The sequence below is a fragment of the Salmo salar genome, chromosome 14, assembly GCF_965601325.2.
Source record: "Salmo salar chromosome 14, fSalSal1, whole genome shotgun sequence".
NCBI classification, from domain to species: Eukaryota; Metazoa; Chordata; class Actinopteri; order Salmoniformes; family Salmonidae; genus Salmo; species Salmo salar.
The window spans coordinates 11993546-12019663 of NC_138304.1; the positions used below are offsets into that span (position 1 = coordinate 11993546).

At 43.2% G+C, this 26118-nt stretch overlaps 2 protein-coding genes across 3 annotated transcripts; both read right to left on the reverse strand.

Annotated features, from left to right (window-relative positions):
- Positions 1-1060: 1060 nt before the first annotated feature.
- On the reverse strand, positions 1061-9111 carry rab6bb (RAB6B, member RAS oncogene family b). Of its 2 annotated transcripts, none has more exons than XM_045693856.2 (8): positions 8906-9111; positions 6335-6393; positions 5630-5683; positions 5234-5339; positions 4856-4967; positions 4205-4298; positions 1706-1772; positions 1061-1260 (listed from the first exon to the last, which is right to left on the reverse strand). In XM_045693856.2, the coding sequence occupies exons 1-8, from the start codon at positions 8973-8975 to the stop codon at positions 1196-1198; spliced, it is 627 nt and encodes a 208-aa protein (XP_045549812.1). In that variant the 5' UTR covers positions 8976-9111; the 3' UTR covers positions 1061-1195. The 2 variants fall into 2 exon arrangements, with proteins under 2 accessions (XP_045549812.1, XP_045549811.1); XM_045693855.2 differs by having other exon boundaries at positions 5618-5683.
- A 187-nt stretch (positions 9112-9298) lies between these two features.
- On the reverse strand, positions 9299-19299 carry LOC106568811 (solute carrier organic anion transporter family member 2A1). Its single transcript, XM_014139479.3, has 14 exons — positions 19156-19299; positions 17854-17991; positions 15608-15770; positions 14545-14763; positions 13971-14069; positions 13566-13708; positions 13368-13440; positions 12175-12339; positions 11745-11964; positions 11213-11360; positions 10499-10695; positions 10264-10328; positions 10023-10146; positions 9299-9860 (listed from the first exon to the last, which is right to left on the reverse strand). Exons 1-14 carry the CDS (start codon positions 19201-19203, stop codon positions 9740-9742), a joined length of 1923 nt encoding a protein of 640 aa, XP_013994954.1. The 5' UTR covers positions 19204-19299; the 3' UTR covers positions 9299-9739.
- Between the last annotated feature and the right edge of the window lie 6819 nt (positions 19300-26118).

Below are 26118 nucleotides of genomic sequence, written 5' to 3' on the forward strand. Positions count from 1 at the left end.
TGTGGAAGTAGTCAGGCCAGTGTACTACTGCTCGGGTTGACTCAGTAGTTTAAAAATGATGGCCAATTCTGAATTGACTTGTGAATTGCTCTTTAATTGCAATTCATTCTTGAATTTCAACGTGCCACACCTTACTGCTCTTTAATTCCAATTAATTATTGAATTTCAATTGAATTTCAATTGAATTTCAATGTGCCACACCTTACAGGTCTGCATTTAAAGTAGTTACAGTAGTCTAGAAATATTCTAAGATCTTTTTTGTAGGTTTATAATAATTCATCATTCACTTTTGACAGACGAGACCATTTCGCAATGGGTAAGTGTGGATGGTTAGGAGAGTGAAGCCCTTTAATCTTTCATTTATTAATAATTAAACATTATTACATTATTCATACCAGTGAACAAGGACCACTTCTACCGAGGGACGTTCATAACATACATATTACATTATTATATACAGTGCAGTGCAGTACAGTAGAGCTTAATGTGTATTACCGGGGGGAAAGGAGGAAGGAAGAGGGAGGAGGGGGGGAGGAGAGAGGGGGAGGGGAGGGGGAGGGCTTGTGAAATTCCATTGGCTTTTTTCTTCTTCTTTTACCACAGCACAGGTGTTCTATAAAAGTTGCCCATTGAGAGTGACACATTTTCACAGCTATAGTACTGTAAGTAAGGGTGAATCTATGGTAAATCAACGCCTGTGGGGAATATCAAATGGGACACATTGTTGATATGAGTATGCTATTATTATGCTATAAAACATTCTAAGTTAGTCGAGCCACTCCAGGGTTGTAGGTTTGAGATCAGCGTGCATGCGTGCTGCAGATATTCAGACAGGGCAGCCATCTTGGAAATGGACTTCCCCACTTTTCCCAATTTACGTGTCATTTTTGGTGCTTTCCCTTTTATATAAAAAAATACAAAACATAACGGCGAAAAGAATTCGAGTTTCATTCCATTTCCTCCCTTTTTTCATTTTCTAAAACTTTTTTTTCTCATTTTTTTTCCCTTCTCTGGCACTTACATATTGACAAAGTATACACTATTTTACAACTGAAGACTGAAATAACACTTGATTCGTCCAATCAGATATACGGTACGCAGCCCATATCCGATCAGAAAAGTCAACTGGAAGCTAACCAGTAGGAAGCAACACAACAAGCCTATGGTGTGAAGGAAGCTGTCCGACAGCTCTGCATTAACACAAGCACCCACCCTCAGGGACAGTGGGTTCTGCTGGTTTGTCCAGCTTAATGTCAATCACTGGAAAGTATCCAATTAAGGAAAAACTTAGGGAATACATAAAACATTATCGGCATATTCCATTCTTAACAACAAAACTGTGGTCCAAAAGAGTCAACAGTGAGGACTATAATGCAACATAATAGACACTCCTCTCTCTCTCTCTCTCTCGCACACATAGTCTATCCTTCATCATGTTTCCCTAAGCACAGGGTGCTACCCTGCTATACCGTCACTAGGGGGCATCCTCTCCCCCTGTCCTATAGAATTCATACCAATCAACAACATAATATTACTGGTTCACTGCACTGAAGATGGCTGCCTATTTCTACTTATTTCTTTGTGACAGTGCCAGCAACCACAATGAGTTAAATCATTTTTCTCTGCACTGAGTTTCTCTTTGCTGTTCTGGGCCTTGGTCGACAGATTGTTAAGTCACTCAGTGACTCTCTGTTCTAAAGGATACTGCCTTCAGGGTTCGCATCGTCCAAGCTCTCCATCCCAGGTAAGGCTGCTGCAACACGTCGAAACAGCTAGAGATAGAGAGAGGGAGGGAGAAAGGGAGAGAGAGAAAACGGAAAATACATTGAAAATATATAATACAATTAACATAAAACTACATCTTAAAAGGAATTTCCACTACATAAATCTTACACACTATAAACAAATGGTTCTATATAGTGCCAAAAAAATAAGTTATTTGGCTTGCAACCACAGCAGAACCCTTTTTGGTACTATATGTAACCTTTTTTTGAAGGTTCTATAAAGAACTATGCTCATCAGGTTCTAATTGGAAACTTTATGGTGCTATAAAGAACCCTTTCCTAAGGTTCTATAAAGAAGCATTATTATTTTTTAAATATTGTACCAAAAAAGGGTTCCGCTATGGTTACAACCCTTTTTGGGGCAATATAGAACTTTTATGGGGATCAATCTCGTAGGTCCTCGGTAGAACCATACATGTTTTTTTATTCAGTTTTAGTAGTGTTAAAATTCCATAGGTTTCACTATTGTGTAAATCAACAAGTTGAATCAGCTGCGCTAGCTCTGGGACAACTGTTAGGTCCCTGAGAAGCTTATTGAGAACTACTAACTTAATCAACTGTTCTCAAATTGCACAAGGCCATACATGAGTCTTTCATAAACACTATTAATGATCAAATAATGAGCTACAACATGTTAAACCATTACACAACATATTAGACAAACTGGAATGACACTCTCACTCACGGTTGCACAAAAGGAGCTGTGCACAAACCACGCCCAAAAATATTCGAATGATGCCGCCGCCCATAATTTAAATTATCACTAAAATTGTAAAGAACATTTTTTTGAACTGCAAAGAACTACTGAAGGGCTCAAAGGGTTCTTCGGTAGGTACGGTTCCACATAAACTCAGCAAAATAAGAAACGTCCTCTCACTGTGATCTGCGTTTATTTTCAGCAAACTTAACATGTGTCAATATTTGTATGAACATAACAAGATTCAACAACTGAGACACAAAGTGAACAAGTTCCACAGAGACATGTGACTAACATAAATTGAATAATGTGTCCCTGAACAAAGGGGGGGTCAAAATCAAAAGTAACAGTCAGTATCTGGTGTGGCCGCCAGCTGCATTAAGTACTGCAGTGCATCTCCTCCTCATGGACTGTACCAGATTTGCCAGTTCTTGCTGTGAGATGTTACCCCACTTTTCCATCAAGGCACCTGCTAGTTCCCGGACATTTCTGAGGGGAATGGCCCTAGCCCCAGACGTGCTCAAGGGGATTGAGATCCGGGCTCTTCACTGGCCACAGCAGAACACTGACATTCCTGTCTTGCAGGAAATCACGCACAGAACGAGCAGTATGGCTGGTGGCATTGTCATGCTGAAGAGTCATGTCAGGATGAGCCTGCAGGAAGGGTACCACATGAGGGAGGAGGATGTCTTCCCTGTAACGCACAGCGTTGAGATTGCCTGCAATGATAACAAGCTCAGTCCGATGATGCTGTGACACACCGCCCCAGACCATGACGGACCCTCCACCTCCAAATCGATCCCGCTCCAGAGTACAGGCCTCGGTGTAACGCTCATTTCTTTGACGATAAACGCGAATCCGACCATCACCCCTGGTGAGCCAAAACCGCATCTCGTCAGTGAAGAGCACTTTTTGCCAGTCCTGTCTGGTCCAGCGATGGTGGGTTTGTGCACATAAGTTGTTGCCGGTGATGTCTGGTGAGGACCTGCCTTACATCAGGCCTCAAAGCCCTCAGTCCAGCTTCTCTCAGTCTGAGCACTGATGGCGGGATTGTGCGTTCCTGGTGTAACTTGGGCAGTTGTTGTTGCCATCCTATACCTGTCCTGCAGGTGTGATGTTCGGATGTACCGATCCTGTGCAGGTTTTGTTACACGTCGTCTGCCACTGCGAGGATGATCAGCTGTCCGTCCTGTCTCCCTGTAGCGCTGTCTTAGGCGTCTCACAGTACGGACATTGCAATTTATTGCCCTGGCCACATCTGCAGTCCTCATGCCTCCTTGCAGCATGCCTAAGGCACGTTCACGCAGATGAGAAGGAACCCAGGGCATCTTTCTTTTGGTGTTTTTGAGAGTCAGTAGAAAGGCCTCTTTGGTGTCCTAAATTTTCATAACTGCACCTGTGACCTTAATTGCCTACCGTCTGTAAGCTGTTAGTGTCTTAACGACCGTTCCACAGGTGCATGCTAATTAATTGTTTATTGTTCATTGAACAAGCATGGGAAACCCTTTACAATGAAGATCTGTGAAGTTATTTTGATTTTTCCGAATTATCTTTGAAAGACAGGGTGGTGAAAAAGTTTTTTTTTTCAGAGTTTAGAACCATTATCTTTCCCAAATAACCCTTGAGGAACCCTACTTTTTTAGTGTGTATTCTTGAGTGAGTCAAACTTGAAGCATATAAAGTGCCTAATTAAGAAATTGAAAATGTTTATAGGAAGAATCACCTGTTTGACATTGGTGCCTGTTTTGGCACTGGTTTCGATGAACATCACGTTCAGTTCTTTGGCTCTCTGCTCTCCCTCTTCGATAGTGATTTGCCTGTGGGAGAATCAGACCAATGCATACATTCAGATGTTAAAGGGGAATACTTGCTAGAAATCTTGAACAGTTTTTTTTTAGAACCAATGGTGTTACACAATTGATGCATTAAATCAAATCAGGTAACTTATGTTCATCATTCCAAGCCATATGTAATCAATTTTAAAGGATTGAAAAAGTAAAAATAATGCAGACAAAAGACCCCTTTGATAGGATTATCCAAGTTCAAAGCACTATCTGAATTTGATCAGTCTTTTGTCGCAGAGAATTTGGCAAACTTGTAGTGTATTTGAGGTTTAAAAGGCTTCTAAAGTTTTTAATTTCCACCTACAAACTTTAGAAGCCACAAAAATGTCAGAACAAAAAAATGTATCAACTCCTATAAAAATGTCCATTCATTATAATCCACATAATAATTCACACGTCCTGTTGCTGCAGGATTCTTTTCCTGCTGTGAGAAACTGGTCAAATTAAGATAGAACACCTGTATACAGCATGTATTCAGTACGGAGGCCTAATATATAAATAACGTGTACCAGACATAAACGATCACCCACCTCTTCTCCTCCAGGTCTGTCTTGTTGCCCACTAACATGATGATAACATCACTGCCCCTCTCTGTTCGAACGTCGTCAATCCACTTACAGGTCTGCTGGAACGAGTTCATGTCTGGGAAGGAAATATATCATGTACCTTTTTACTGGATGTTACTGTGTATTACAATGGACGCCATTGTAGGGTACTGTGTGTGTGTGTGTGTGTGTGTGTGTGTGTGTGTGTGTGTGTGTGTGTGTGTGTGTGTGTGTGTGTGTGTGTGTGTGTGTGTGTGTGTGTGTGTGTGTGTGTGTGTGTGTGTGTGTGTGTGTGTGTGTGTGTGTGTGTGTGTGTATGTGCATCCATCAGGTTCTGCTCGTCGTGTGAGTTCTGCCACTCACTTGTAATGTCATACACAACCACAGCGACAGTAGAGTCCCGTATGTAGCTGGGGATGAGGCTCCTGAAGCGCTCCTGACCTGCTGTATCCCACAGCTGCAGTCTCACCTAAACACACACAAGCCCACTGAGCTACAGTACCGGCTGAGCCCCACTGTTCAACTACAACAAGCCTTAACAAACATGTTTATTTAACTTCATTTCACCATAATAATTTATGAATGACTCATTCACAGTATGCAGTAATATGTATAGTATGTACAGTTAGTATGTGTAGTATGCTAGGACAAATAGGGTGCTTTGTACTAGTTAGGGTGCTAGGCCCCTAAAATAAATGTGTAAATAATGTAGTCTGTGTTGATCTGTGTTCATTTCAGGGAACTGACAGAGTTTCTTACTGTTCGGTCCTCCAGGTACATGGTCTTTGATAAGAAGTCAATCCCAATGGTCGCCTGTCAAATAAAACAAGAGTAAAGTGATACTCGCAATAATAGTGCAATAAAATTCCAGTCTGTCACAATAATAGTATACAGGTTACAGTGTGTCACAATACTAGCATACAGGTTACAGTGTGTCACAATAATAGTATACAGGTTACAGTGTGTCACAATAATAGCATACAGGTTACAGTGTGTCACAATAATAGCATACAGGTTACAGTGTGTCACAATAATAGTATAGGTTACAGTGTGTCACAATAATAGTATACAGGTTACAGTGTGTCACAATAATAGCATACAGGTTACAGTGTGTCACAATAATAGTATACAGGTTACAGTGTGTCACAATAATAGTATACAGGTTACAGTGTGTCACAATAATAGTATACAGGTTACAGTGTGTCACAATAATAGTATACAGGTTACAGTGTGTCACAATAATAGCACACAGGTTACAGTGTGTCACCCTCTATCTTTTGTTATTCACAAAGGAAATGATCTACTGTGATAGATAGGAAACATAAAAAATATATTTTGTGTGAAGGCCAAGCGCGCAAATCTAATCATGTCTATTGTAATTAGATTTGTATTGCCCTTTGTACTGTAATTGTTGTCCTATCATTTGTTTGTACCAGAACATAAAATAAAGCAGCCAGGTCTTACCTGATATGTGTTGTCGAAGCTGTCGTACATAAACCGGGTGATCAGTGATGTCTTCCCCACTGGAAGAGGAACAGAACACAGGGGTGAATATTGAAGTTTGTTTCTAAAAAGCTATATCCACCAATTTTTCACATTTGTGTTTTTTCATCAGAAATGAATGCTTATGGGTACCTTTTTGTGTGTGTACAATATTACTGGTTTCAGAATTTTTATTCCTAGATTTTAGATGTGTATTACATTTTTTTATTTACTATTCATATCCTGTATATTTAAAATATATATTCAACCCATCATAAATCTAGACTCATTCTATAGTGTTTGGTTAGAGTTAGGTCTCGTCCCAAATGGCACCCTATTCCCTATATAGTGCACTATTTTAGACCAGAGCCCTATTCCCTATATAGTGCCCTACTTTGACCAGAGACCAGATCTCATATTACTGTATTGATTAATTTCGCAATATTATATATATATTTAAAAACATATTGATGTCACAAATGTATCATTTGTACAGTTCTTTATTAAAAATGTAATTATTTGTCACATTTGACTGTGTAAAGCCTTGCAGTGCTACTTTTTTCTCTGAGAGGAAGGCGGCTATATCCAGTTATGCAACAAATTGGGATCGTTTGTCTCTCTGAAATAAAACCATCTAGTGTCATTTAACAACCCCATGCCATGAAACCCCAATCTCTTTCAGAAGTTCTTTAAACAAAAACTAATTTGCCAACATTTCTGAAAATGGATATACTGTATAGTATTTTGGGATGAAACTCTTCATATACATACATACATACATAAATGTACATACATAAATGTATACATGCACAAGCACGCTCGCACACACACACACACACACACACACACACACACACACACACACACACACACACACACACACACACACACACACACACACACACACACACACACACACACACACACACACACACGAAACCCACAATCACAGGTACACTGAATGACAGCCTAGTTAGCACCCATTACCCAACGTTTATCACTCACAGCCCAAAACAATATGAGGTTAAGCTAATTGTTAAAACCTGAAGATCTAAAGATCATCAATGGTCTGTGAGTGTTTTAGGGGGACACTCGTCACAATTAGTAGCCTACAGAAAACAATTGGCAGTGGCCAATACAGGCTTGAAATCAGCACCACGGACAGCTACATAACAGCATACATTATGGAAAGCCACTAGGCTGCTACATACAAATGCAATAACACACACAGAAACAAACACACACGCATACACGCGCGCAGTACCATGGACAGCTACATCTCAGCATCCTTTTCAATGGAAAGCCATGACAGCGACCATTACACACACACAAACATACAAGAACATACACTCAGTTATGGAATAGACATGACACACACTCTCTCTCTCTCTCTCGCTCTCTCATATACACACACGCACACACACTCTCTCTCTCTCTCTCTCTCTCTCTCTCTCTCTCATATACACACGCACACTCTCTCTCTCTCTCTCTCTCTCTCTCTCTCTCTCTCTCATACACACACACACACACACACACACACACACACACACACACACACACACACACACACACACACACACACACACACACACACACACACACACACACACACACACACACACACACACAAATCCATTATATTATAAATAAACCATTACAATGGCCAAATGTATAGTATTTTACACTTCAGAACCATGATCGAGCAGAGGTGGATAACCACTCCGACTGTCTGCTGTCTGACCACGTACTCTAAGAGGTTTATAGCGCTGAACCATTATCGATCTCTAGAGTCTATGGCATATCAACCACGTAAACAGTCATTGTTCTCTAAATGATTGAATTATTGAATAAATCATCATGTTATGACACTAACAGACCATTCGTGACCATTAGGATATTATGATTTGGAACGGTGAGTCAACGGATTGGAGACAGTGACTGCGAGGTTTAGAAATTCGACAGACATCGCCAACCTGGGTGTGTCCCGAAATGACACATGGGAACTATTTATCTATTTAAACCATTTTAAACCGGGGGGGGGGGGGGGGGAAATCATAGCTAATCATTTAATAAGTTTAAATGTTGAAGTCTATAGTCAACGATGGAACTGTGATAAAATGTTATTAATCCTGAAACAGAGCGAAGATTTCTGCCGGCCACTGCACCACATCAAAACATCAAAATTCTTATTTCACGTCTCTTACTGTATCTGTAATACCAATGATGATGAAATACAATGAAACATGTTTAAATAGAGAAATTGTTTGAAATAAAATATTAATATCGGTAAAATGCGGAGGATAGCCTACATTGTATTTCATGACGTTTTAGATCGAAATGGATGACTAATCAGATTTTCTACAGAAACAAAATCGTGACAGGAACCAATGAATTGGTTGATTGAGTTAACATATGACACAACCTCTCAACACATTTGCGAAAATAGTGAAAACTTTCAAATAGACCAAAGAATACATTTATGGCCTTCGAGATGCGTTATCATGTTTGGCAACTGATAACCAAGCCTCCAAGGCGTTCCAAAAGACAACTCACCGCTCTGTTCTCCTAAAAAGACCAGTTTGAATTTCCTCAGAGGGTTCCCCAAGTCTCCTCCGGCGGACATGGTTACAGTGATAACTCTATCGGATTTTAATAGAGGTTTTCTGATCCAGAGGCGTTGTTTCTTTCACTATCGGTGTGTCGGGATCCTCCTCTGCTCATAGAATGATGGGAATGCAGCTCAGCATCGTCCTGTCAATTTAGGATGCGTGTGCGCCTGCGTGACCTCACCTTCTTCATCCTCTCACCTTCTTGAATAGTATTGCATTCTCTCCGGTTAATATCACAGTGTTGAGCTACTCAACAGTAAAGTAAGTAACATCATAAAATATTGATGCTTTCAGGTTACTTTTATTTTCAAACAGAATGTGTTATAAACTTTTTTTTTTATAGTAATATGACATTCAGATTAATTCACAAATAGTGTCACTTATACACATAAAAACAATGTAAATACTGTACAATAAAACAGGAGTGTATACAGGTTCTCATGATAAGCAAACCAAAAACATTCCTTTATCAAAGTCGCACGTGAAGTTATCAAAAGTCCCTTAAAATAATGGAAGAAACTATGTCAATTTTGGATTATAGTCCAAAATAAAACACTTTCATTGTTGATAGTACATAGTAATAACATTTAGCAGACACTTTTATCCAACGCGACTAAGACAGCTGTCATTAACAGTGACACATATTCCGTTGAATTGGTCGATGCGGGAATTGAACCTGCAACCTTAGTGTTTGCCAGTATTGTGCTCTAACTTGAGCCGTAGGAACCAATGGTCTTGACCCTTTCCCCAGTGGCCCCTCAGGGTCAGTGCTGGCCTCTCACACCGGCACCTCAGGCTCCTTCTCAATACTCAGACAAGGTGTGTGCTGTACTCTCCAGCCTGCCAGGGCTAGCAGCACCAACCCCAGGCACTTATAACCCACCTGCAGCCCAAAGTACCTGGGAGAGAGGACACAGCAAGAACAACATGTACCTTACTCACTATATTCATCATGATAAGTGTCTTTATTTATTCCCAATCCCAATAAAAACACTCACAAGGACAACAAGACTTTGTTCTTAGTGACCCCTAATTTGCAAGCACATCAAGTGCGGCCGCACCTGTTCCGAAGGATGTTGTTGTCGTAGTAACCACAGGCGCCCTGTTTATTCCCACAGGCGTGCTTCCACCAGACACAGGAGTAGTCAATGGCCAGCCCAAACACAGCAGGGGCTGGCAGCCAGGCTGAAACATATATGAAATATATTCAGACATTGGATTTTTTGGGGGGATGAAGATAATGGAAAATGAAGGATAGGGCACTGTTGTCCAGCAATCACATGCGCTTAGGGGCTAACTTACCTAGCATTCTTATCAGCAGGAACTGGACTCCAATTGCGAAGGATTTCTCCTCTTGAAAGACTGTCCTGAAAAGAAATGATCAAATAAATCATGCATACATATCATCATCATCATCATCATCATCATCTTCACCCCACCACACCATAATCATCATTACCACCAGCACCATCATCAACATCACCATCAACATCATCAACATCATCATCATTACAACCACTACCGTCATCACCAGCACCTGAGCACCATCATATAGATGGGGTTGTGGGAGAGGCTGGCAATGAAGCCAGCGAAGGCGATGAGGAGAATGGCAGGCAGGACGAGGTGAGGGCAGCCCTTGGTACAAGAACCTGGGAGGGCCCTACCTATCCCCATACCAGCCGCGCCAGCGGGCACAGCTGACAGAGCGGTCACACAGCTACACATGGTGTAAGTCTAGGGAGGAGAGTAAGGGTACATTATTTTAACAGTATTTTCTTAGTCTTAAAGGATGTCCCACACTGCATACAGAATTAGGATCTTAATTTGAGCCAGTTTGCTACAGCAGGAAAATAATCCCAGCAGAAGGAAATATGATTTACTATGTGTATTATAATCAATGGCCATTTTTTGTAGGGGTTGATACATTTTCGATAGGGCAAATCAAATTTGACATTTTAAAGTGGAAATTACAAACTTTAAAATCCTTTTTAAACCTCGAATAAATTACAAGTTTGCATTTCCAGCTGTGCAGGAAAATTCTCAGCAACAAAAGAGTGATCAAATTAAGATCCTACATCTGTAAGCAAAAGGACAAGCAGCCTTTGACTCGTTTATGAGTTACAGAGGCTTCCAAATGTCTTTCGAATACCAATTTCACATAGTTTGGTTTCAAATTGGTTTGTACTATCTTGCCACAGCTCTATTGACCAGGCTAGGTTTCACATAGGCTCAAGGATGACCTATGTAGTACCTGGACTCTGTGAGGGTTTAGTGTGTCGATGGTGACATTGGTGCAGCCAGCGTGACAGGGAGAGATGTACTCTGTGTTGTCCTCTCCACACACAGGGTTAAATACATTATTCAGACAGGAACAGTTGGAGTTACAGAGAGATAGAGACCTGGGAAGAATAACAACACAAGTGAGATCGGATGGTCCTGAGATAGAATCACAGGAATAGAATCACAGAGTTTGATGATGGCTGACTTGTGCCTTTCAAAATATATTATTTGTGTTAGTGATAGAATAGAAAATAATATTTGCCAACATTTCAGTGACGGTTGATTAGGAATGTATTGAGTGTAGGCTACAATGGTGCAACATGTTGAGTGTACAATAAAGTCAGTGATCTGTATAAAGGTCGTGACGTAGAGAGAGTATAGGGAGACTTAACGTGAATAATTGAGAGCTGAGGATTTGTGCTGCCGATTATTATAATAATTTTTTTTTAAATCACACAGTAGAATACCGCACAGTAACGAGGGGTATTTTTGATCCAGCTCACCTATTAGCCCACTGGTCCTGTGTGTCACCGTAGCCTGTGTTGACCCCCGCCACTCTCTGAGTGGAACAGCCCATGAAGAAGAGAGGTACACAGAGCAGTATGGAGAGGGAGAGAGGTACCAAACACAGCCAGAGGAGGGTCCGCACAGGTGGGCGTACACGCTTCATCACCACCCCGCCCAGCAGTAGCCCTACAGCAGCCATGGGCAGGTTGATGGCCCCTGGAGAAAGACAACAGGGTGGAGGGCACAGTTGGTTATAGAGAATAAACTACTTAGAGACATTGTGTGTGTGTGTGTGTGTGTGTGTGTGTGTGTGTGTGTGTGTGTGTGTGTGTGTGTGTGTGTGTGTGTGTGTGTGTGTGTGCGCGTTTGGTGTGCATAGGTTTGTGTACGTGTGCCTGTGCAAGTGTAGCGTATGTCACTCCTCACCGATGAGTAAGCTGCCGTAGGCGGCAGTGGTGCCGTACTGGTGCTCCAGGAACTTGCTGAGGAAGGTGGCGAGGCCGGCGATGGAGGAGGAGAAACAACACTGAGACAGGATCAGCAGCAGGAAGACAGGCCGCAGCAGCATCCTCAGGAGCAGACGCGGGAACACTGGGATATTCACATTAACACACACACAACGGCAAGACACATATACACTATACATACAAAAGTATGTGGACACCGCTTCAAATTAGTGGATTCGGCTATTTCAGCCACACCACCGAGTGCTGAAGAGCGTAGCGCGTATAAATCGTCTGTCCTCGGTTGCAACACTCACTCCCGAGTTTCAAACTGCCTCTGGTACCAACATCAGCACAAGAACTGTTCGCTGGGAGCTTCATGAAATGGGTTTCCATGGACGAGCAGCCGCACACAAGCCTAAGATCACCATGCACAATGCCAAGCATCGGCTGGAGTGGTGTAAAGCTTGCTGCCATTGGACTCTGGAACAGTGGAAATGCACTCTCTGGCCATTCTCTTCATCATCTGGAATTCCAACGGACAAATCTGGGTTTGGCAGATGCCAGGAAAACGCTACCTGCTCCAATGCATAGTGCCAACTGTAAAGTTTGGTGGAGGAGGAATAACGGTCTGGGGCTGTTTTTCATGGTTTGGGCTAGGCCCCTTAGTTCCATTGAAGGGAAACAATGCTCCAGCATACAATGACAGGTGATTCTGTGCTTCCAACTTTGTGGCAACAGTTTGGGGAAGGGCCTTTCCTGTTTCAGCATGACATGCCCCCATACACAAATTGAGGTCCAAACATAAAAGGTTTGTCGAGATCGGTGTGGAAGAACTTGACTGGCCTGACCTCAACCCCATCCGAACACCTTTGGGATGAATTGGACTGCGAGCCAGGCCTAATCGGTCAGCATCAGTGCCTGACCCCACTAATGCTCTTGTGGCTGAATGGAAGCAATCCCACAGAAATATTCCAACATCTAGTGAAAAGCCTTCCCAGAAGAGTGGAAGCTGTTATAGCAGCAAAGGGGTGAACAACTCCATATTAAAGTCCATGATTTTGGAATGAGATGTTCGACGAGCAGGTGTCCACATACTTGTGGTCATGTAGTGTATATTAACATACACAAGAACATACACACAAACATCGACTTTATCCCTTTAAAGGAACTTACTCTTTAAGAAGTCAATTAAAGAGGTCTCTGAAGAGGTCTCATCTTTCAAAGGGTCACTTTCAGTCTTAGGTGCCTGAAAAAAAGCCAGATAATCAGTCAATAGCCTGAAACATTTTGAGAATGAGGTATTAGTTATCTCTTGAATCGACTTGTTGAAAATAGAATGAATCCAACCCCAGGAAGTGGTTGACCACCTACTTTGGCCTGGGCCGGGACCTTGACCCTGGGGAAGAAGAAGTAAGGGATGGAGGCCAGAGCCAGACATCCAGAGGAGACCAGCAGGCCCATCCACCATGCCCCAACCCAGCGAGGGTCAGACGGGGTTAGGTCCAACGGACTGTCTGGGATGGGACAGAGGGGGAACAGAGGGATGGGGGAGACAGGGAAGAAGGAGGGGATGGGAGAGAGGGGTGAGAGGGGATGGGGGAGAAGGATTGGGATGATGATGGATTGAAGGAGAGGATGGGTGAGAAGAAGAGGGATGGGGTCCAAGAACAAGGAGAGAAAGGTAGAGAAAATGAAAGTCATTGTTTCATATTTTGTATACTGTATATGCTCTTCTCATTCTCACAAACAGGATCTAACGGTTCAACAGTGACTTACCTAAACCTATCTTGTCCACATCTACATAGATTCGGAGCATCATGGAACCCAGGAGGTACCCAAAGGCTGGCCCAAACACAGAGATGGAGAACAGGATAGCTAGAACACAGAATAATTCAATTCTGACTTAAATGCCAATCAGGTGATACTTGAAATATTCTCCTCACCAGGACCAGATTCAATGAAGCCCCATAAATGACTTAATTGATAATATCCTCAGATCAAATTAAAATCCTCAACAAAACATTTAAATCTAACAAATGTTTCAATTAACAGTTTGTCTGGTTCTCCTGTCAGAAACATATTATTATTTTTTATTTAACCTTTATTTAACTAGACAAGTGAGTTAAGAACAAATTATTATTTACAATGACGGCCTACCCCGGCCAAACCCTCCACTGACCCGGACGACACTGGGCCAATTGTGCGTCGCCCTATGGGACTCCCGATCACGGCCGGTTGTGATACAGCCTGGAATCGAACCTGGGTCTGTAGTGACGCCTCTAGCGCTGATGGCTGACCATAACAGATTCAAGTAAAGAGGCACTCAGGCAGCACTGTAGAAGTATCTTACCAATATAAAGAGCTGAATTCCCAGGCTCAGCAAAGTCATCTATGTAGGAGATGCCAAAGGGCTGGATGGGCACCGAGCCAATGCCAAACAGCACCTGGGCAGCTGCCAAGGTCAGCCACTGGGTCCGCGCCTCAGAGGGGTCCCCACCGCCCCCCTGTCTGCACACTTCAGGGGCAGAGGAATTCTCCCTTGGAACACACGTGTCCCATGACCCACCGGCTAAAAGCACATTCACATATATATTTCTGTGTGGTGATCAGTTCAGTCAGGTTGAGAAACATGCATTGAGCGTTATTATTACTTGTGCCAACCTATGAAGTACAAAAAACAAAACAATATATACACTCAGTGTACAAAACATTAAGGACACCTTAATATTGAGTTGCACCCCCCCCCCCCCCCTCAGTTACCCAGAAGTACAATTATCTCACAAGTTTTTAATTTCCTGTTTTACTTCTGGGGGGGATGCGGTTAACAATTGTGAATTCGTGAGGAAGGAGACTTCCTTGCGAACGGAAACTCTCACCCAAACACATCTCTTTAAACACCGTGTTTATCAAGGCCAAAAATCACATATTTGTTTTCATGAATTTTTGCAATACAGACAATTTTGACTTTGTAGCTGTGGAATCTAGTGTAAACCGTCCGCGCACAGGCTTGAAAATCACTGGACCATTTCACACACCGCCTTCGCCCAATCCTGATTCATCCACTTTTCTTTTTTTTTACCAAACCAGGAACTAACTACTGCTGCTGCTCGTATTCACATAATTCTATGTGAGCCTTGACAGATTTTCACCGTTTCATCTGTCCATGAAAGATTAGTTGAAATATAACTAAATTGATAAGTGTTGATAAAATCTAACTTAACATTTTATACATCAAGATTTTCTCTAAAGTGTACTATCTCGAGCCAGCCAGACACAATTAGACCTGTATTCATAATCAAACTGGTTTCATGGACATCCTGCACTGTAATGCATTGGATTTTGGCAAAACTGCACTGTAATATTCCCTGCACAGTAATATATTGAGAGTAATATATAAGGTTTTGTCTTCTTACCAGCTGACATAAAGTTGTACTGGTAGGGCTTGGACAGGAAATGAGGTAGGGCCAAGGTGGCAGCAGCACAGGACATGAGCAGCCCCCCAAAGCCAATGAAACGAGGCCGGTTGACCCGGCTCCCAAAGTAACTGACAAACACCACCAGCACCATGTTCCCCATCTGTAGGACACAGTCACAGCCCAGCGGACATACAGTTGAAGTCGGAAGTTTACATACACCTTAGACAAATACATTTAAACTCAGTTTTTCACGATTCCTGACATTTAATCCTAGTAAAAATTCCCTGTCTTAGGTCAGTTAGGATCACCACTTTATTTTAAGAATGTGAAATGTCAGAATAATAGTAGAGAGAATGATTTATTTCAGCTTTTATTTCTTTCATCACATTCCCAGTGGGTCAGAAGTTTACATACACTCAATTAGTATTTGGTAGCATTGCCTTTACATTGTTTAACTTGGGTCAAACCTTCCACAAGCCTTCCACAAGCTTCCCACAATAAGTTGGGTGAATTTTGGCCCATTCCTCCTGACAGAGCTGGTGTAACTGAGTCAAGTTTGTAGGCCTCCTTGCTCGCACACGCTTTTTCAGTTCTGCCAACAAATTTTCTATAGGATGGAGGTCGGGGCTTTGTGATGGCCACTCCAATACCTTGACTTTCTTGTCCTTAAGCCATTTTGCCACAACTTTGGAAGTATGCTTGGGGTCATTGTCCATTTGGAAGACCCATTTGCGACCAAGCTTTAACTTCCTGACTGATGTCTCGAGATGTTGCTTCAATACACCCACATCATTTTCTTCCCTCATGATGCCATCTATTTTGTGAAGTGCACCTGTCCCTTCTGCTGCAAAGCACCCCCACAACATGATGCTGCCACCCCCGTGCTTCACGGTTGGGATGGTGTTCTTCGGCTTGCAAGCATCCACCTTTTTCCTCCAAACATAACGATGGTCATTATGGCCAAAACGTTCTATTTTTGTTTCAACAGACCAGAGGACATTTCTCCAAAAAGTACGATCTTTGTCCCCATGTGCAGTTGCAAACCTAGGTCTGGCTTTTTTATGGTGGTTTGGAGCAGTGGCTTCTTCCTTTCTGAGCGGCCTTTCAGGTTATGTCGATATAGGACTCGTTTTACTGTTGATATAGATACTTTTGTACCTGTTTCCTCCAGCATCTTCACAAGGTCCTTTGCTGTTGTTCTGGGATTGATTCGCACTTTTCGCACCAAGGTATGTTCATCTCTAGGAGACAGAACGCGTCTCCTTCCTAAGTGGTATGACAGCTGGATGGTCCCATGGTATTTATACTTGCGTACTATTGTTTGTACAGATGAACGTGGTACCTTCAGGCGTTTGGAAATTGCTCCCAAGGATGAACCAGACTTGTGGAGGTCCACAATTTTTTTCTGAGGTCTTGGCTGATTTCTTTAGATTTTCTCATGATGTCAAGCAAAGAGGCACTGACTTTGAAGGTAGGCCTTGAAATACATCCACAGGAACACCTCCAATTGACTCAAATGATGTCAATTAGTCTATCAGAAGCTTCTAAAGTCATGACATCATTTTCTGGAATTTTCCAAGCTGTTTAAAGGCACAGTCAACTTAGTGTATGTTAACTTCTGACCCCCTGGAATTGTGATACAGCGAATTATAAGTGAAATAATCTGTCTGTAAACAATTGTTGGAAAAATTACTTGTGTCATGGACAAAGTAGATGTCCTAACCGACTTGCCAAAACTATAGTTTGCTGACAAGAAATTTGTGGAGTGGTTGAAAAACAAGTTTTAATGACTCCAACCTAAGTGTATGTAAACTTCCGACTTCAACTGTAACTGGTTGGACTGTCATTTCAACCAGATTAAGGTTGTAAACTGGTTGTAATTATGTCATTTCAATCAGCCATGCCTGCTGGGAGAGTGGTAGAACAGGAGAGAGACCCTTCTAAAGTGAGAAGGGAGCACCACATAATATGTTACAATAAATCCCTTTTTTATTTAATAGAATTTTAAAGAATGTGACTTCAAAGTGGCTCTTATACCTGTGTATTGACACTATATTTCCCATTTACTTTTGACGTATCTATACTGTCATACATATACTGTCATACATATGTATTAAAAAATACATTCTTTAGTGATTTCAAGTATTGTTGTGCACATCCAGGCTATATAGAAGTGCTGGAGTGCGTTAACATTTGTACATGCAGGTGGTTATCCCAGTGGAGACCAGCAGGGGCTGCTGTACCTCGTGCAGAGAGGAGACGGTGCCCATAGACATGCTGTTGAAACCGAAGCGACGTTCAATGGTGGTGATGCAGCTCTTGAAGTAGGCGCTGTGCAGCAACTGGGTGAGCTGGAGCAGACTGTGACACAGCACAAATATCTATGTGTGTGTGTTGGGGGGCGGAGGGGAGGGGGGGGCAGTAGAAGTCGCATGGTAAAGAGGGAAACAGGGGAAGGAGAGAGACAGAGGGAGGATGAGAGACCGAGAGAGGAATAGGGGATGAAAAGAGAGATGTTGGAAGGAAGAGAGAGATAGAGAGGGAGAGAGAGAGAGCAGACATAACTCAAACTTTCAGCCCACAGCAAAGAAGATATTCTCTGCTACTGCTACTACCTGAATCCCAGCAGTCATGGAGTTACCTGCAGATGTTCTCTTGGTACATTTACATTTACATTTACGTCATTTAGCAGACACTCTTATCCAGAGCGACTTACAAATTGGTGCATTCACCTTAAGATGTCCAGTGGAACAACCACTTTACAATAGTACATCTATATCTTTTTTTGAGAGGGGGGGGGGTTTAGAAGGATTACTATATCCTATCCCAGGTACTTGGAGGTCTTCACTGCTTCTAGACTTTCTCTGTGTACCAATAGTAAGTCTATAGGCACTGAAAACCCACATGGCATTCTTTGTCCTTGTGTGTTGTTTTTTTCTCTGGTAACCTTTGTTCTACCTCTTATGTCTTGCTGTGACTAAAGAATGAGGGGAAACTGTTTATGATCTCGACTTTGAGCCTAAGTATAGAACGTTTGCAGTCCGTGCAACACGTGGGATCTAGAAGCAATATTTGTGTTGATCTTCAAAGTCTTTTCCCTCACCCCAAAACACTAGCACTTTTCCTCATTGTTTCCCCTTTATTCTTGTTGGACAATTGAATCAGTCATTTCAAAATTGCTTGCTTGCTTAATGGACATTTTAGTTTTAAATCAAATTGGTCAGCAGAGTTAAGCTGCAGATATAAATTAAAGGGATGTTCAACTCCAAAATCAAAGTTGTCAGATGTTTACAGACCTCAGATAAGTCCACGTCCCAGGCCATCTGTTTTGTAGATCAAGCTTTCCGCCACATTTCAAAATTATTGGAAAATATAAGCACCCTGCAATTTACAGATGTGCTTATCTTTTACATGTATTTGGTATTGAGGGATAGGCCTGTAGCGGATCTACACAGCCGATTTCATAAACTCATCTAGAGATTCTAACATTTTTGAGATGTAAAAACATCTGAGAACGTACCAAGAGTACATGCATTCATACATACCTTTATGTTACAAGATGGTTTTGACTTCTCTTTTTTCTCCTCCTCCATTCTGACAGCTGGCAATGTTCACTCACCCCAACAGCGGAAAACAATCCGAACTTCCAAGCTTCTTGTCTACTGCGTGTGAGAGTGTGTGTGTGGATGTCAAGGTGGAATCGTGGTGTGCATGTGCATTGGGTGGTCACAACAAATTCTTTGAGTTAACCCTTAGATGCCTCCGAGAATAAAAAGTCACTTCCCAAACAACACCTGGACAGGAAAGTGATAAAACATCCAATGTGTCAGAGAGTACAGAAACAGAGAGTTGTCGCAAGCACATGGTAACATCTGAGTCAGTAATTGGCTGAATGGGTTTCCCCCCATGGATTGGCATGACTGCCTTTGGCTTTAAAAATGTGAGCAAAGCAACTCCGATCAAATCCCGGGAAGGTACATGTTTAGCTAACTGTATGGCCCAACCTGGATTGTTGTACATTCTGGTCTAAGATCTGATGGACATTCTGGTCTACACCCAACAGAAGAATGGCTTAACATCAGAGAACATCCAGAAAACTTGATCCTTCAAAGGTCATTCAACATAAGGTACTTTAGTGTTGTAGTGGTTCAATAAAAAGCAGTTTGAGCTGCAGTAAATCATGTTGTACCTTGGGCGTGGGAAGACCTTAGGTTATGTTGTGGGGACGTATGCTCTTGGTCTTACTATTTGCAGTAACGATATCATAATATACTCATTATGGAAGCAGATTCATGCCAAAAACGATTCGGATTTGGATTTAATTACAGTAGACTCGGCTTCTTTCAATTGATTCACAATTGCATAGCATGTACGCACACTCATAAACTGAATTCAGAGCATTCAGTCTTCCACTTTACCCTCTGAAAGCACCAGATTAGCAAAGAAAAATCGAGAAATGCAACAGCATTATACAAAAATATCAAAAGACAAAGTGAAAACAAGGACTAGTGTTTGAAATCAAACAGCTCAGCTTCTTTCTCCTTCCAGAAAGCAAAGCTACGATCAATATATTTACAGATCTCATCATTGCTGAAACAGGAGAAGTCTGTGCCGCTGCTACACTTGAGAAGCTCTTCTTCTTCCGGAGTGGCAGTTTGCACTATGACCTTGGGCACAAGCCTTGTGTCTGGATACTGGCACTCTCTGGCAACCCCAGGATGGTACCTTCCAGGTACTGCAGCATTCCCAAAGAACCTGGCTTTGATGTCCTCAAATCCGTCGCTCCACTGCCGCTTCCCTTCTTGGATCTCCTGGAGGATGGCCTTGTGGAAGTCCCTGACGGTCTCCCATGGGAAACAACCTACGTGATCGAAGACCTCGAAGCACAGCAGGTGCCTCATCTTCCGCTCCTCAGCCAGCAAATCCTGCTCCAGGATGTGGAAGTAGCCCAGCATGAAAAGGTCAAGGGTCAGGCTGTCGTAGGCAACCGGCGCTCCGTCCACCTGGAGAGGCAGGAAGTGCTCGGGGGAATAGGTGGTGGGGCACCACTGGCTTAGGGATACCGGCGAAGACTGTATTTTGGCACTCCGCCAGGTGTTGAGCATCTTGTCTACTGCAGTTTTTTGGCGGTAGAAGAGAAAGAGAGAGCTGGTCCGGTGTGGCGTCCCCGTTTGTGTCGTCCAATTTTGTATCCCTGATTGTATTGTTGTTGTCTGATGTGGTGTCCCTGACTGTGTCGAGTTCCTTATTGTGTCGACCACGGCCTCTGCTCTTTCGACTGCCTCCTTTCTCACCTTGGCTCTCACAGAGATGGCGTATGCTGACTTCTTCCAGTGGCTCAAGAACAGGACGACAATGCGTTCTTTTCTCAGGCTGGTCGTCTCCATGACCCGGATTGGGGTAGGGATGTCATGGCGGGCTAGTTCAAGTTCACAGCCTAGAGCGGTGTTAGGGGTTTGAACAGCTAACTCAGAAGCTTCCACCCTCCCTCTCGGAGTCTGGCTCCTTGTGACCGGTCGATGCGAGTCATTCACAAACCCCCCAAATGGGTAAATCCCCCCAATTTGACCTTCAAAGTTGGACCTCAAACTCCTCACCGACACCCCGGACTGCTGGATCTCCCTCTCCACCTTCTCCCTCCTCCCTTTGCTGTAGCTCTGGCTCTCCAAGCGGTGGCTGAAGGATGACACCATCTCAACACGCTGAAGCCTACACATGCCCCTCTCAATCCCCACCCCCACCGTTTCCCCCTCCCCTTCGCCCACGACCTCCATCACCACTTCCTCATCTCGGCTCGTCAGACTGGCCAGGAGTTGGTACATGCTCTTGACAATGCCAGAGACACGACTACACCACACAGGAAGAGGTAGATGTCCGTCTGCGTCCATCTGCTGGAGGAACTCATTGTTGACGGTGATGTTGGCGATGGGGTCGGGTAGGATGGCGCGGAGCTCCTCGGTGAGACGTGCCAACTCCAGCTCGTAGGCCTGGCAGCGCTTCTGCATGGGCACGTTCTCAATCTGCCTCTCAAGGTAGAGCAGGTCGTCCTCAGTCAGCAGCTCGCCGAACGGGCCCAGGATGGCGTTGTGGGCCTGTGAGTACTTCCAACCATCTGCTTCACTGTAGCTGTTAGCCATGTCCTGGTGGTGAGCAAAGGAAGGAAAGGTCTCAACTTAAAAACAATGAAAAGGTTGAAGCTAAAATGGTTAGCATCATCAGCTACATGCTAATTTTAGCTATCTACATGCTAAACAAAACTAGTGTTACACATGAAAAATACTTTTTTGTGACATTGTTAGAGATTCTTCCACACTATAAATGGCACAATCCTCATACACCCAATGTTAATTTACTCCAGTCCATATCCTGAAATCTATGGAAGCAAATTTGTATTTTTTGGCATGAATCTGCTTCCATAGCAGATAACAACTATACAGAATGCTACATGCATGTGTTGAAAACATACCTTCATCCTTTGCTCCTCCTCGTCCTGTAACCTGGCCTTGAGTTGGCGCACCATAACCTGCCTCTTCCACTCTGCAATGGGCCGGCCACTCTCATCGTGGGTGGGCACCAGAGAGTCTATGTCAGCCAGGATCACCTCCTCTATGGGGATGAGCTCCAGTAGCTCTCCCTCGCTGTCAGCCCTCTGAGGAGATAATATAGCATCAACACATAGTTTATTTCCAAAAAGCTATATCCACCAATTTTTCAACAGAAATAAATGCTTATGGGTACCTTTATGTGTATGTAAAATATTACTGTTCTCAGATTTAATTGATTTTTTTGTATTAAAATGGGTTTTGTTGCAAAATGCTATATATCCATTGTTTAGCTGGAATGGATATTCATATCCGGTATATTTAAAATATACACTGCTCAAAAAAATAAAGTGAACACTAAAATAACACATCCTAGATCTGAATGAATGAAATAATCTTATTAAATACTTTTTTCTTTACATAGTTGAATGTGCTGACAACAAAATCATACAAAAAGAATCAATGGAAATCCAATTTATCAACCCATGGAGGTCTGGATTTGGAGTCACACTCAAAATTAAAGTGGAAAACCACACTACAGGCTGATCCAACTTTGATGTAATGTCCTTAAAACAAGTCAAAATGAGGCTCAATAGTGTGTATGGCCTCCACGTGCCTGTATGACCTCCCTACAATGCCTGGGGATGCTCCTGATGAGGTGGCGGATGGTCTCCTGAGGGATCTCCTCCCAGACCTGGACTAAAGCATCCGCCAACTCCTGGACAGTCTGTGGTGCAACGTGGCGTTGGTGGATGGAGCGAGACATGATGTCCCAGATGTGCTCAATTGGATTCAGGTCTGGGGAACGGGCGGGCCAGTCCATAGCATCAATGCCTTCCTCTTGCAGGAACTGCTGACACACTCCAGCCACATGAGGTCTAGCATTGTCTTGCATTAGGAGGAACCCAGGGCCAACCGTACCAGCATATGGTCTCACAAGGGGTCTGAGGATCTCATCTCGGTACCTAATGGCAGTCAGGCTACCTCTGGCGAGCACATGGAGGGCTGTGCGGCCCCCCCAAAAAATGCCACCCCACACCATGACTGACCCACCGCCAAACCGGTCATGCTGGAGGATGTTGCAGGCAGCAGAACGTTCTCCACGGCATCTCCAGACTCTGCCACGTCTGTCACATGTGCTCAGTGTGAACCTGCTTTCATCTGTGAAGTGCACAGGGCGCCAGTGGCGAATTTGCCAATCTTGGTGTTCTCTGGCAAATGCCAAACGTCCTGCACGGTGTTGGGCTGTAAGCACAACCCCCACCTGTGGACGTCGGGCCCTCATACCACCCTCATGGAGTCTGTTTCTGACCGCTTGAGCAGACACATGCACATTTGTGGCCTGCTGGAGGTCATTTTGCAGGGCTCTGGCAGTGCTCCTCCTGCTAGCGGTCCTGCTGCTGGGTTGTTGCCCTCCTACAGCCTCCTCCACTTCTCCTGATGTACTGGCCTGTCTCCTGGTAGCGCCTCCATGCTCTGGACACTACGCTGACAGACACAGCAAACCTTCTTGCCACAGCTCGCATTGATGTGCCATCCTGGATGAGCTGCGCTACCTGAGCCACTTGTGTGGGTTGTAGACTCTGTCTCATGCTACCACTAGAGTGAAAGCACCGCCAGCATTCAAAAGTGACCAAAACATCAGCCAGGAAGCATAGGAACTGAGAAGTGGTCTGTGGTTACCACCTGCAGAACCACTCCTTTATTGGGGGTGTCTTGCTAATTGCCTATAATTTCCACCTTTTGTCTATTCCATTTGCACAACAGCATGTAAAATTTATTGTCAATCAGTGTTGCTTCCTAAGTGGACAGTTTGATTTCACAGAAGTGTGATTGACTTGGAGTTACATTGTGTTGTTTAAGTGTTCCCTTTATTTTTTGAGCAGTGTATATTCAACACATCATAAATCTAGCCTCATTCTATAGTGTTTGGTTAGAGTTAGACCTCGTCCCAAATGGCACCCTATTCCCTTGTAGCGTCATACCAAGACGTGCATTACTTTTGACCAGGGCCCAGATCTCTTTTTTAAAATGTTTTATATTGATGTCACAAATGTATAATTTGTACAGTTCTTTATTAAAAATGTCATTATTTGTCACATTTGACTGTGTAAAGCCTTGCAGTGCTACTTTTTCTCTGAGAGTGAGTCGGATACAGTGGATTTGGAAGGTATTCAGACCCCTTGACTTTTTCTACATTTTGTCATGTTAGAGCCTTATTCTAAAATTGGATTAAATAAATAGAAATCCTCACCAATCTACACACAATACCCCATAATGAGAAAGCGTAAACAGGTTTTTAGATTTTTTTGCAAATGTATTAAATATAAAAACAGAAATACCTTATTACGGTATTTAAGTATTCAGACCCTTTGCTATGATACTCGAAATTGAGCTCAGGTGCATCCTGTTTCCATTGATCATCCTTGAGATGTTTCTACAACTTGATTGGAGTCCACCTCTGGTAAATTCAATTGATTGGACATGATTTGGAAAGGCACACACCTGTCTATATAAGGACCCACAGTTGACAGTGCATGTCAGAGCAAAAACCAAGCCATGAAGTCGAAGGAATTGTCCGTAGAGCTCCGAGACAGGATTTTGTCGGGGCACAGATCTGGGGAAGGGTACCAAAAAATGTCTGCAGCATTGAAGGTCCCCAAGAACACAGTGGCCTCCATCATTCTTAAATGGAAGATGTTAGGACCCACCAAGAGCTGGCCGCCTGGCCAAACCTTGCAATCAGGGGAGAAAGGCCTTAGGCAGGGAGGTGACCAAGCACCCGATGGTCACTCTGACAGAGCTCCAGAGTTCCTCTGTGGAGATGGAGAACCTTCCAGAAGGACAACCATCTCTGCAGCACTCCACCAATCAGGCCTTTATGGTAGAGTGGCCAGACAGAAGCCTCTCCTCAGTAAAAAAGGCACATGACAGCCCACTTCGAGTTTGCCAAAAAAGTACCTAAACGACTCTCAGACCATGAGAAACAAGATTCTCTGGTCTGATGAAACCAAGATTGAACTCTTTGGCCTGAATGCCAAGCATCATGTCTAGAGGAAACCTGGCACCATCCCTCCGGTGAAGCATGGGGGTGGCAGCATTATCCTGTGGAGATATTTTTCAGTGGCAGGGACTGGGAGACTAGTCAGGATCGAGAGAAAGATGAACGGAGCAAAGTGCAGAGAGATCCTTGATGAAAACATGCTGCAGAGCGCTCAGGACCTCAGACTGGGGCGAAGGTTCACCTTCCAACAGGACAATGACCCTAAGCACACGGCCAAGACAACGCAGGAGTGGCTTCGGGACAAGTCTCTGGATGTCCTTGAGTGGCCCAGCCAGAGACCAGACTTGAACCCGATCAAACATCTCTGAAGAGACCTGAAAATAGCTGTGCTGCGATGCTCCCCATCCAACCTGACAGAGCTTGAGAGGATCTGCAGATAAGAATGGAAGAAACTCCCCAAATACATGTGTGCCAAGCTTGTAGCGTCATACCCAAGAGGACTCAAGGCTGTAATCGCTGCCAAAGGTGCTTCAACAAAGTACTGAGTAAAGGGTCTGAATACTTATATAAATGTCATATTTCAGTTTATTTTATTTAAAAAAAAAACGTTTTTTTTGTCATTATGGGGTATTGGGTGTAGATTGATGAAGGAAAAAAATTATATTTCATCCATTTTAGAAGGAGGCTGTAACGTAACAAAATGTGGAAAAAGTCAAGGGGTCTGAATACATTCCGAATGCACTGTATATAATAACATAATAAACGGCTCTCTATCCACCGGATGTGTACCAAGCTCACTAAAAGTGGCAGTAATAAAGCCTCTCTTGAAAAAGCCTAATCTTGATCCAGAAATTATAAAAAACTATCGGCCTATATCGAATCTTCCATTCCTCTCCAAAATTTTAGAAAAAGCTGTTGCACAGCAACTGACTGCCTTCCTGAAGACAAACAATGTATACGAA